This window comes from Heterocephalus glaber, unplaced genomic scaffold (assembly GCF_053883595.1).
Source record: "Heterocephalus glaber isolate CG9 unplaced genomic scaffold, H.glaber_assembly_v1.0 deba00000470, whole genome shotgun sequence".
Taxonomy (NCBI): Eukaryota; Metazoa; Chordata; class Mammalia; order Rodentia; family Bathyergidae; genus Heterocephalus; species Heterocephalus glaber.
The window spans coordinates 236,158-249,201 of NW_028258145.1; the positions used below are offsets into that span (position 1 = coordinate 236,158).

Here is a 13,044-nt window from a genome sequence, read left to right on the forward strand (position 1 = left end):
AAATTTACAATACATATAACCTATGAGCAGAATATATAAAGAATTCTTAGAGCTCATTAATAGACAACCCAATTAAAATGTAGACATAAGAAGATGATAAATAGCCAGTATAGCACAAGGAATAGTGTGCAACTCTAGAATCAGAAAAATACTAATTAGTACAATAATAAGATTGAATTATACACTCATTAGGGAGATGAAATTAAAAGTTTTAAAAGCCTTGTCATGACTTTCTTTTTGTTGGATTCTCCTTCTTTGCATTTAATTTGTCACACCCAATAGATTCATTCTGCTGGGCTTCCTGGGGTTGTGATCCTCATTGTCTTTTCCTAGGGTATTGTCTAAAATTTTTTGGAGTGCCAGTTTGGTATGCATGAAGTTCCTGAGTTGCTCTTTATCATGAAAGTATCTTATTTCTCCATCAATTTTGAAAGATAGTTTTGCAGGGTACATCAGTCTGGGTTGGAGGCTGTTTTCCTTTAGGGCTTGAAATACATCACTCCAAGCTCTTCTTGCCTTGAGGGTTTGCATTGAGAAGTCTGCTGAGATTCTGATGAGCTTTCCTTTGTATGTGATTTGTTTCTTTTCTCTCACTGCTTGTAGAATTTTGTTCTTCTGTTGGATTTCTGGAATCCTAGCTATTATATGCCTATGTGTAGATTTTTTTTGATCAAGGCTAGCTAGAGTCCTATATGCCTCACTTATCTGTATGTCAAGTTCTTTTCCCCTCCTTGGGAATTTTTCTGCCATCACTTCTGTGAAAAGTTTTTTTATGTCATCTGCACTCTCTCCTCTTTCTTCATTGACTCCAATCAGTCTTATGTTATTCTTCTTTGCATGTCTAGCAGCTGCTGGATTGATTTCTCATGTTCCCTTACAATTTTAAAGCAATTTTTCTTTTCCTCCGCACTAATTGCAATCTTATCGTCTGTATGTGAAATTCTATCCTCACATTGGTTCATTCTGCTGCACAGACTTTTGATGGAGTTTTTAATCTCTTGGAAATCTGTTTTTATCTGTTTTATGGATTCCATTTGTTTCTTATGTTGGGATTCCATCCTGCTCCTCAGATCCTCTATTTTTTGTCTGTGTCCTCTCTACATTTATTAATCCTGTCTTGCACCATGAGCAAAATCTTTGCTGTTATCTGAGTAATTATTTCTGATTTCATTTTTCCCAGATCCTCTTTTGTTGCCAGTTCAGAGAGTCCAGGTGGTTGAGTATCAGATTCTTCCATCTTGTTTCCTTTTGGGGTTGCTGTGGGGGGTGGTGCTTCTGGCGCCCATGCGGCTCACCTTCTCTGCCCTAGGAGCTCGGGATGGCGGCGCGGGAGCTTCCTTCCGGGTACTGGGACCAGCTCAGCTTCTCTGCCCTAGGAGCTTGGGATGGCGGTAGGGGAACTTCCTTCCAGGTGCTGGGACCAGCTCACCTTCTCTGCCCTAGGAGCCTGGGATGGAGGCGGGGAGCTTCCTTCCAGATGCTGGGACCAGCTCACCCTCTCTGCCCTCATATGTTAGAATTTAATAACATGGTCAAATAAAACCAAAGATTTAAGCCAAGACATACAGTATTAATAAGAAGTAGTTTTGATAGTCTTATTAATAAATGATTGGACATTATTGCAAAACAGGTCATTAAGTGATTGTACACATTAGCTCCCGTAGTTGCACATACTGTAATCCTTAAATTGTATTTACTAATTTGGGATACAGAAACTGTAAACTGTACTACAAGTTAATACATTAAAGTTTGTTTCTTAAGAGCTAAAATGGATTTTTAATTTTTTTTGTTTTTTATATAAAAATCTTTTCCTTTTATGCCTTTATTTTACCACCTTTAAGGGTGTATTTCTAGTTACGTCTGTTAATTTTAGCCAATCCCAATGAACATCTCATTGAAACTATAGATTTCACAGCTCCTTGTTCAGCCTATCATTCCTAGCTTTGTCTCTTATTTTAAAGATCTTAGACTTTTTATCATAAGTACTGGCACTTTCATTATTAAGTTTTCAAATTCATTTTTTATAAAATAAGGGCAAAGTATGAAATATTCAAATTGAACAAATGCTAATATTCAATGATGGAACACTGTTGAAACTGAGAAAACTTTCATATTTGGATTGATGCAAAGAAATCCAGATCTTACACATGAAGCCCAACTTAGAATCTGAATCACTTTTTAACGTCTTAAAAGTTAAAATAACTTTATTCAATAGAATAAAATATTTAATTTTCTGTTTCTTGCTTTTGTTTTTGTTTTTGAAGGGTGGTGCGCCTAAGGAGAAGCAGCAGCATGTGAGAATGAGTCAGGGATTCATCAACCAGCATACGGTGGAACGCAAGGGGAAGAAAGTTTGCAAATACTTTCTTGAAAGGAAATGCATTAAGGTATAAAAATGTGTAAGCAAAAAATATGCTTTAGCAAAAATACACTAAAACAAACTACTGTTTCCATTTGACAGTCTTTTACATAATACCTATAGGTTATTAAAACTTTCCTCCTAAAAAGTTCTATCAGAAAATTTTAATGCAATACTCTTTTATGTTTAGAAAGTACATAATTTTTAAAAAATGCTTTGTGTCAAAAATATTTAGTACTTAAAATTTTAATCACATAACTACGTGATGAGGTTATAACACAACTCATTAGGAAGTAGACCATATTGCTTCTAAGACTTATTCTTTCTGGAATCATTTGCTTACTTAAAGTTCAGTAGGTCATTTAATGACTTACCTGTAAGTGATAATGCCTTGTTTCTGTTCTTTCTGTTGACCAGGGAGAGCAGTGTAAGTTTGATCATGATGCAGAGATGGAGAAGAAAAAGGAAATGTGTAAGTTTTATGTACAAGGATATTGTACCAGAGGCGAAAACTGCTTGTATTTGCATAATATCCTTTATCATAAGATATAGCAACTTAACTTTTCCTAGGTATTCATACGAACATTTTAAAGATGCAAAAATTTTAATGAAATGAGATTCTAGCAATAACAGAATTATACTAACCTCAACTTAGTGTCAAAGTCATCAAATTGTGCATAGATTTTTTTTTTCCGCAAGAAAGAAAACAGCAATCCTTTAGAAAAATCTCTTAAATAAAGATCCTTTCTGCCCAACCTCGGTGGTATAATGGGTTCATGAGACCTAGTGAAGTCCCAGAAGAACATTATCAGAATTTCTGCTGTGACACTGACTAATTGAATCTATATTCATATAAGCTACTTCATAGAAATGGCAGGAATTGTATAATTTGGGAGTACAGTACTTGCTTTCTGTTTATTATAAGCTGTATAGATATTGTCCTTTAGTTTGAAAGTAACCTTACTTCTTCAGTGCAGATGGTACAGACATGTTGTAAAGATGTGGAATGTGAATATTTTAGGGTCATAGCGCCTTTGGTTGACTTAAAAATTGTTTCTCCAGGCCAAAGATTTAGTTCAGTGGCAATGCGCCTGCCTTGCAAGCTCAAGGTCCTGAGTTCGATCCCCAGTACCAAAAAAAAAAAAAGTTGTTTTTCTTCAGTCATTCAATACTAGGAGTTCTAGGTTGAAGACTCCCTGAAAAACAGTATTACAGTTGTATAAATTAATTCAATTTGAGACAGCCCTATTCTATAAAGGACCTAGATTTATAAGATTATCATTGTCACTGATTTTTTTTTTTTGGTACCAGGGATCAAACTCGGGACCTTGCACTTGTGAGGCAGGTGGCAGAACCCCTGAGCTAAATCCCCAGGCCCTCGTTGTCACTGATTTTGATTTCCCCCAATCCAAAAGAATGCTCCAAAGTAATCATATTTCTCATGGTACTTAAATATTGCTGTCTTATATCAATGAAACATACCTGTATTCTATTATAAGAACAGATACGAAGAAAAAAGTCTTTTGCAATAGTCACTAAATCTGATTCATATCTTTCTAAAATTAGTTGTTTTTTTTCAAACCTAATCTCATGGTGCAGACCTGTAATACTAGCATTTGGGAGGCTGAGGCAGAAGAATTGAAAGTTCAAGTCACACCTGGTCAATTTAGTGTGACTTTTTTCAAAAAAAGGCTGGATATATAGCCAATGTGAAGGCTTGTGTTCAATCCCCACTACCATAAAATTTCTAAAAATTTTTTGAAATTAGATTTTTCATGTAACTCAATTAATAATAATTTATTGTCTCATACTTTAACTAGAGAATTCAAACCTGGCATGGTGATACATGCCTGAAATCCCAGTATTCAGGAGGCTGAGGCAGGAGGATTGCCAGCCTGGACTACCTAGTGAGTTCAAGGCTAGCCTGAACTACATAGCGAGACCTTGTCTCAAAATAACCAAAAATAAAAAATAGAGAATTCATTGTTTCTACTAGAGGAAAGATACTTGTATAGCAAAAATATAATTATGATATTAAATTAATAATAAAATTTAGTTGGATTAAAATTGTACTCTTCCTTAACATTTGTGCTACATGAATATCCTTGCAAGTTTTATCACACAGGAACAAAGTGTTATCAGGGAGAGCATTGCAGGTTTTCACATGCTCCATTGACTGCTGAAACACAAGAACTGTTGGCTAAAGTAAGTACAATTGTCATAATCTTTTGAAGTTTTTCTTTTTAAAGATTATGTTTAAAGGAAGGGTGAAAATTTGAAAAGATAAGTACTCTTTAGGGCAAGTTCTCGTAGGTTAGAATGTGGATATATTAGGACTGATACCCTAAGAATTTACTTAATAATTTAATATTTAACTACTTAATAATTTAATTACTTAATAAGTAATGTGGAAAATCATTTTTCATTTACTTTTTGTGTAGCTGAAAGGATTTTTTAAAATTGATTTATAACAAATTGAAATGTTCTTAAAACCATCAATGTAGTTAGAAACTTCAATAGCTTAGCTAAACAAAGGGAAACAAAGCAAAGCAGGGAAGTTGTTCTGCTATAAAGACTCTTAGAAGGGAAGTTAGAGTCACGGGCCCATAACATTGTTAGAGTTACATGAAAGACTAGATAAACAGTGCTTTCAAAGTGTTTTCTCCCAAGTATTCTTTTGGTCTATAAGGAAAGATTATTGAAAAATTATGCTCATTTATATTTTTCATTTCTCATATATTAATTGGAGGTATTCTCTTCAAAATTAAACTAAAATATATATGAAGGTAAAAGATTTCTTAAGAACAAGTCTCCTCCGGAGGCTGAGGCAGGAGAATCACTGAGAGCTCTGGACCAGCTTGAGCTACATAATAAGTTTGAGGACAGCCTAACTACAAAGTGAGACCTTGTCTCAAAACAAAAACAAAAAAACTGATCATCTCTCTCATCTGTGGCAGAAGTTCTCTTTACCATATATAAATATTAAAAAGTCAAGGATGTCTTATTTCGAGATATTTTTATGTTGTAAAACATGGAAAGGTTACTGTGGAACTAGATAATGAACCAAATATTTATTTATGGAAAAATGGTAGCTGTAAAAATTTTAATTTCCTCTTATAGATGATTCGGATGAATGTTACTAAAATCTTTTGAAAAATATAAGAATATGACAGTGTAATTAGATCAGTGCCTTAAAATGATCGTGTGATTTTTTTTTTTTTTTTTGATAATTAGGTTTTGAATACTGAAAAGAAGACATGTAAATAAAATAGTCTAAAAAAGGTAAAAGAGTATACCACATTTCTTACTCTCTAAAACCTCTACACATTTGCATGGTTATCTCAATGAGGTTTATTTTCTCAAATAGAAATATTTTTTCCTTCCTCTCCCACTAAGAAAATTATAAAACTATTTAATACATTTACATAGATATGTGGATCTCCATTGGCCTGCTTCTCCATCTGACTTTGTCTTTCATTTGTATTTTTATTCTCCTCTTGTATTTCTTTGTACATTTATTAAATGTGTATAATTCACTAAGTGATATATTTAGTTTTGCTTATGGTTAAAATGATTATGGTTTGCTTATGGTACTCTGAAATTAGTGACTTGATATTTTTACTCAACATTATGCTTCTAAAATCCTTTTCTGTAGGTGTATCTGTCATTCATTTTTAATGCTGTATAGCATTTAATTCTATGAATATTATAATTTAGTTATACTCTTGATGGACATTTAGATTATTTTTAATTTTTTAATACAGACTTATAAATATTCATATGTATTTTCCCGGAATAAATTGAAGATATATGCCAAGTGATAAAATTATATAAGTTTAAGATGCCTTTTTAAAAGTATTTTAGGGGCTGGGGATTTAGCTCAGTGGTACTGCGCCTGCCTCGCAAGTGTGAAGTCCTGAGTTTGATCCCCAGTACCAAAAAATATATATATATTTATAGTTGTTTCTATGCCTATAAACTTGTAGAATTCTTTTTGTTCCATGTTTGCCAATACTTTTTTTTTTATCAGTTTAGTATTTGTAAAAATGGTTTCTTACAGTTTTCTTTGCATAAAATACAGCACCTTTTCTTGGGCTTATTGGCTTTCCAGTTTCATCCTAGGGAAATGACTGTTAACATGGTTTGCTATGTTTCTGCTGATACAGTTGCCCTTCATACATTGACTTTGTATCTTTTTTAAATCTTTTGGATTGAACTCAGGACCTCGCAGTTGTGAGGCAGGCACGGTGCCACTGAGCTAAATCCCTGGCCCGTTTGTATCTTTTTTTAGATAATCCCTTTCGAAGAGTGTGTAACAGATCTTCTCCCATTTCATAGGCCATCTTCACTTTTTTGGAGGCTTCTTAATGAGCAGAATTACTAATTTTGGTGATCGTTTTGTTTATGATTGGCTTTATTTCTACTGTAAGAAATCCTTATTATAAAGTGGAAAAGTAATTTAGCATTTTTTATTAAGTTTATTGGTATATTTTAGGTGTACAATATGATGACATTCATCATTGGGAATTTGTGCCTTTATATGATATATCTTGTTTCTTATTTTTTCTCCATTCCCCTGCCTTCCCTTCAACCCCTCCACCCCTCCCTATTTACAAAGACTTTTCCTTTTCTCATATTTTTTCCTTTCCCTTCTTTCCTTTCCCCTACTCCTCCCACTTCCTCCTCCCTTTTAGACCTTTTCATCCTGTTTCACATTATCTATTATACATTTTGATTCTTATATACACTTTCAGTTTCTCACACTAGGGAAACTATTCGGTATTTATATACATGTGCCCTATTTATTTCACTTAAGAGGATGGCCTCAGTGTGCATCCATTTAGTTATAAATGTCTCTAGTTTCTCATTCTTTATGGCTAAGTAGTACTCCATTTTATAAAAAAAACACATCTTCATCCAGTCTCCAGTTGATGGGCAATTGGGCTGTTTCCAAGTTTTAGGTATTATAAACTTCCACTATATTTAACTTTTTTTTTTAATTCTGGGGTTTTATTTTATATGTTTATACTTAGTCCACTGAAAATTTTTCTCAACAGTAATGGTGTTAACAACCAACATACAGCTCTCGGTACCATATAACAAAAAGCATTTTTTTTTTTAGATACTGGGGATCTAACTTGGAACAAAAAGCATTTTTTTATGCATCTGTGCATGGCTGGAAGTCTAGGCTGGCCTTGGTTGGCCAGACTCTGCTTCATGCAGCGGGTCTGCTGGGATGATTCTTATATGTGTGATGTTTATCTCATTCTCTTTCTGGGACCAGCTAAGGCATGTTCTTCTTTTCTTACTGGGAGAAGCCCAAGAGGGCAAAACCAGATTTGCATCACATTGTCCAGAGTAATCACATGGCCCAGCCCAAAGCAAAGAGTAGAGAAGTACATTCTTCCTTTTGTACTTTACGTAGGGGAAGAAGTATAGATTATACATGAGAAAGGGTATGGCTGTGACTGTAGGGATAAAGAAAGAAGTAAAGCTAATTGATCTCTTTTAAATGGTATGAGATGAGGACCTGTACCTTTCCTTTTCTTCTCTCCCCCCTCAAAATGGATAATCAGATTTCCCAAGCATCATTTGATTAAAAAGACTGCTCTTTTCCCTACTGACCTATAATGCCCCTTCTGGTATGAATCAAGTTCCATTAAGCAATCTGTTTCTGCAGTCTCTGTTTTTGGTCCTTCTCTGATAATGTATTGCCTTAATTACTGTAACAAAACTAGTTATTATCAGTCATTTTGATGGTAGCTTTTCTAGTAGAAGTGAGTTGGTATTTCCTTGTAGTTATAGTTTGCATTTTCCTAATGACTAATGATGTTGAGAGCATCTTCATGTGCTCACTGCCATTGGTCAGTTTAGATCTTTGCCCTTTTGGCCTAACAGCATCCATCTTTATCCATAATATTAACATGACCAAAAATGAAAGCATTTATTTGCCTAATACGCTGAATATTTGGCATACACTTTGACCATTTAAAACTATATACACTAAAAATTTTAGCTTACCAATCTATTTTTGCATTTATTTTATTAGTCTACATGTAACATTTAGACTTCATGCTTCTTAAGTAGTTTTAATGAGTACTATCAAATCTTTCATACAGTTGTTATGTTACATTACATTACATTATGTTACATACATTATGTTACATTGTTATGTTACATACTTTTTTTCCATTGGCTTCAGTAAATCATTGAGCAAATTTTTCAGAGAAGGTTCTTGGTCAATATACTTTAACCCGTTAGTTTCTGAGAACATCTTCCATTTGCTTTCATACAGAAATAATAAATTGTCAAGGTATATAATTTTTGGTTCAAAATTATTTTCCCTTAAAACTCTGTGGATATTGTTCTGCTGTCTTCTGACATTAAGAACTGGAAGAGAAAAATCTGAAGTCAGTCTGAGTTTTGCCCCTTTGTATTTATTGATAACCTGCTTTCTGTATCTGGATACTTGCAAAAAATTTTTGTTTATCCTTCAAATTTTATTTTTTTAATTTTTTTTTTATCCTTCAAATTTTAAAACGTCACCAGGATATGTCTAAGTGTTACCTTCTTTTTATTAAATCTTAAAGATATGCTGTGAGCCTTCTTCATCTGTAGGCCTACTTCAACTCTGGAAAGTTTTCTTCAGTTAGTTCCTTAATTATTGTTTCAGCTTCATTTGCTTTGTCTTCTGTTCTATTACACATAGATTGTATCTCCTGGATGGCCCCTCTGCAACTCTCTTTTTCTCTTCTTTTCATATCTTAATTTCTTTGACCATTTCTTCTGTGAGAATTTCTCTTGTTTTGCATCTACTGTAACAGTTTTATTTTATGACCAGCCCCACTTTTACATGCTTCATTTAATTCTTTATAGTCCAAGAATCCTTCCACTTGCTCTAACACCATCTGGTTTATCATTAAACACCCACCTCTAATGACCTGCCTTATAAGATGTTCAATCAACACTTTCTATTTCATCTATGGAGATTGGTAAATCTGGGGGTTTTTTGGTACCAGGGATCGAACTCGGGACCTTGCACTTGCAAGGCAGGCGCCTGAACCACTGAGCTAAATCCCTGGCCCTGGTAAATCTGTTTCGAGAAGAGGCAAGTTCTGTTCTTTTCTTCTAAACTGCAGACTTACAGCCTTTCAACGGCTTTTCTTTACAATAGGTTCCAAAAATATGGTCTTCCCAAGCACCAAGGTTGAAGAACATCCTAACAATAATCTTTATGATAATTTCTATGATGCTGAAAATTTTCCTACAAAATTCACCACCACTCCCTCTTTGTTTTCACTGTGCTGGGGATCAAATTTAAGCAAGCATTCTACCACTGAGGTATATCCCCAGACTTCAGTACTTATTTAAAAGCAAAAATACTAAATAGGATTGGGTGAATACTTTTAAATTTTTTATTTTTATCATGATAAAATATAGATAATATTTGCCATCTTAACCATTTTTAAGTATTCAGTTCAATAATGTTAAGTGTACTCATTTTATGCAACCATCACCAAGATCCATCTCTAGGGCAATTTTTTTATCTTCAGAGCTGAAACTCTTATGTCCACTAAACAATTCCTCATTCTTCCTTGTCCCCAGTCCCCATGTAGCTATCATTCTACTTTCTGTCTCTCTGATTCTGACTATTCTGGGTATGTCATATAAGTAGCATCATGTAGCATTTATCCTTTTTGACTGATTTATTCACTTAATATACTGTCCTCAAGATTCATCTATATTGTAGCATGTCAGAATTTCTTCCCTTTGAGACTGAGTAGTATTCCATTTTATGTATAGTAGCACGTGTTGCTTATTCATTCATTCATCAGTGGACACTTAGTTTGCTTCCGTGTTGACTGTTGTGCATAATGCTGCTGTGAACAGAGATGTATAATTATATGTTTAAAATCTTGCTTTTGATTCTTTTGGGTGGTATATATGCTGAACTGGAGTTAGTATGTCATATGTAGTTATTCTATTTTTGATTACTTGAGGAACCATCATACTCAGTAGCTGTCCAACCAGTAGTGCCCAAGGGCTCTAATTTCACCAACCCTTGTTTGTTTGTCTGTCTGTTTGTTTTAAATGACACGTAATGATGGTAGTAGTATGTGAGGTCTTAATAGTGTGTGAGGTAGTGTCTCATTAGTTTTGATTTGTACTTAGTGATAACAGCATAGTATTTTCATGTGTTATTAGCCATTCATACAATCATCTTTGAAGAAATGTCTATTCAGGTCCTTTGTTACATTTTTTAATTGAGTTTGTTTTTTGTTTTTTGGGTTTTTTTAGTTTTAGGTGTTCTGTATTTACATAGATTTTAACTACGTATGAGATAAATAATTTGCAAATATCTTCATTCTGTAGATTGTTTTTTCACTATGTTGATAGTGCCCTTTGATGCATAAAAGTTTTTTAATTTTTAAGTCCAATTTTGCTGAGTGTGGCTGCGCATACCCAGCAGTTGTGAGGCTGAGGCAGGAGGGAGGATCTCTGTGAGTTCTAGACCAGCTTGTGTTACATAGTGAGTTCAAGGCCAGCCTGAACTGCATAGCAAACTATTTGTTCTTTTCCAGATTATTTTGGTTATTCAGGATCCTTTGAGATTACATATGAATTTTAAGAAGGATTTTTCTATTTTTGTAAATATTTCATTATGATTTTGATAGGAATTGCACTGAATATATAGATTTCTTTGTGTAGTAATTGTCTACCAAGTATATTGTCTTCATAACGGTGAACTTTTTCGTGTAATCATAAATAGATTTTTAATTATTTTCTTTTCAGAATGTTCACTGTTAGTGTGTAGAAATGCAACTGATTTTTGTGTTGAGGTTGTCTCTTTATAAAATCATGGAATGGATAGTTTCTTCACATGATAAAATATGTCATACCTTAAAAAGAATATCAGCAGCATACTTAATAGGGCAGCAGTAGAGGCATTTCCACTATAAAAGTTTGTGTCCCAGCAGGATTTTCCACTTTCTAAACTTGAGTAAAATTCTCTCTGAAAACATTTGTAAATGGTGCTAGTTTCACTTAAGAATGTCTAGGATGAAGCAGTAAAAGGTACTACAATTATTAAACTTTTGATTCATACAGACTTTTTAAAATTGTGTGTAGCAGACATGAAGATATGTCAAGTACTTTTGTACCCTGAAGTTGTATTCTTAAGGAAAGCACTTGTGTTGGTTCCTGAGTTGTAAGCTGAATTAGCTATTTTTTCATAAGTACTATTTTTACTTGAGAGAATAGCTGAGAGGCAAACTGGTGTTGGGCAGAATATTTGGCCAGCATTCTTTCACAATTGAATAAGTGATCCTGTCACTTTGAGAACAACTGACAGTATTTATCATCTAAATTCAAGCTTTGAGTGAAAATTACAGTTTCAGAACATTTGATTTTCCTCTGTGAGCTAGGTCTCTAGACCTAGTCTTTCTTGGTAAGATTGGTCAGTGATATTAAAGAATGTGATTTAAAAAATTATATAATAAAACATTCACAAAATCTGTATAAATTAGTAAATAATATTTTCTAAATAAAGAGTACAAGATAAATTATACGTGGACACCCAGGTGTGGTGGCACACACCTGTAATGCCAACACTCGAAAGGCTGAGGCAAAAGGATCACCCACCACGAGTTCGAGGTCAGCTTGGGCTACATAGTGAGCTCAAGGCCAGCCTGAAGTACGTAGCGAGACCTTGTCTCAAAAAAAAAAAAAAGTGCATGAGCAAAACATCTACCAACCAGCTGTAGAGACTAGTAGTTTTTTTTTTTTTTCCCAGTACCGGGGATCAAACTCAGGACCTTGTGCTTTCAAGGCAGGCACAGTGCCACTGAGCTAAATCCCTGGCTAGTAGTTTTTAATGTAGCAGTACAGATTCATTGACAGAGTTTTAGATTCAGTACTACAGCTTGAAATCTGTTTCCAATTACTTTTTTGAGGTTGGCAGTTGTTTTTTTTCATCTCCACATACAAAAGAAAAAATGTACTTGCTTTTCTGTGTTTGGCTTATTTCATTTAATATTTTGTCCTCCAGTCCCATCCATTTTGCTGCAGTTGATAAGATTCCATACTTTATGACTTTATAGCTGTATGATACTCCATCATTTATAAGCACCATGTAATAGTCATGTGCTCATTGTTTTTAGCCTAAATAGGTTTTAGTTTTGTTTCTTATATGGAACATATATAGTTGAGCTTTGCTTTGTGAACTAAACCAAAACTCTTGATGAGTGACTTTAAGCCCATTTACATTTTTTGAACAGACATTTGGATTAGTTTCTCTTTATAATTAAATCTGTTACTTTTATACATTCTTCTCTATATTTGCTTTTTATTAAAAGTTTTTCCAACTCATTTTTATTTTTTTCCTGCTTTTGTCCAATAATTCTTATTATATTTCCAAATTTATTCTTTCTTGTTAATAATAGTCTTTCTTTCCTATTTGTGAGGCCAGTCAACTCTAGTTTCATTATTTCCATTTTTTTGTTGTTGTTCAGTTCTACTAGAATTGTAATTCAAGGTGTTCTCTCAGTTTCCCAAAGAATATTTAACTCATTTTGGATTTTTGTGTGTTTTTTCTGCTGCATGATTTTATGGGGGTAGAGAGGTAATGGGGAAGCTAAGTTGGTAATTTTCACAACCTAATGTATGTGCATTCTTTTCTTCTGTAG

At 33.8% G+C, this 13,044-nt stretch overlaps 1 protein-coding gene across 3 annotated transcripts in view; it reads left to right on the top strand.

The window, feature by feature from the left end:
• The window catches only part of Zc3h8 (zinc finger CCCH-type containing 8), a 61,976-nt gene that overhangs the window by 18,656 nt on the left and 30,276 nt on the right, over positions 1–13,044 (top strand). For all 3 annotated transcript variants that reach the window (XM_021257965.2, XM_087202559.1, XM_004844307.4), the window contains exons 5-8: positions 2,265–2,387; positions 2,777–2,888; positions 4,455–4,564; positions 5,594–5,641. In XM_021257965.2, the coding sequence (XP_021113624.1) occupies positions 2,265–2,387; positions 2,777–2,888; positions 4,455–4,564; positions 5,594–5,626 (378 nt within the window). In that variant the 3' untranslated portion in view covers positions 5,627–5,641. The remainder of the gene's footprint in view (positions 1–2,264; positions 2,388–2,776; positions 2,889–4,454; positions 4,565–5,593; positions 5,642–13,044) is intronic.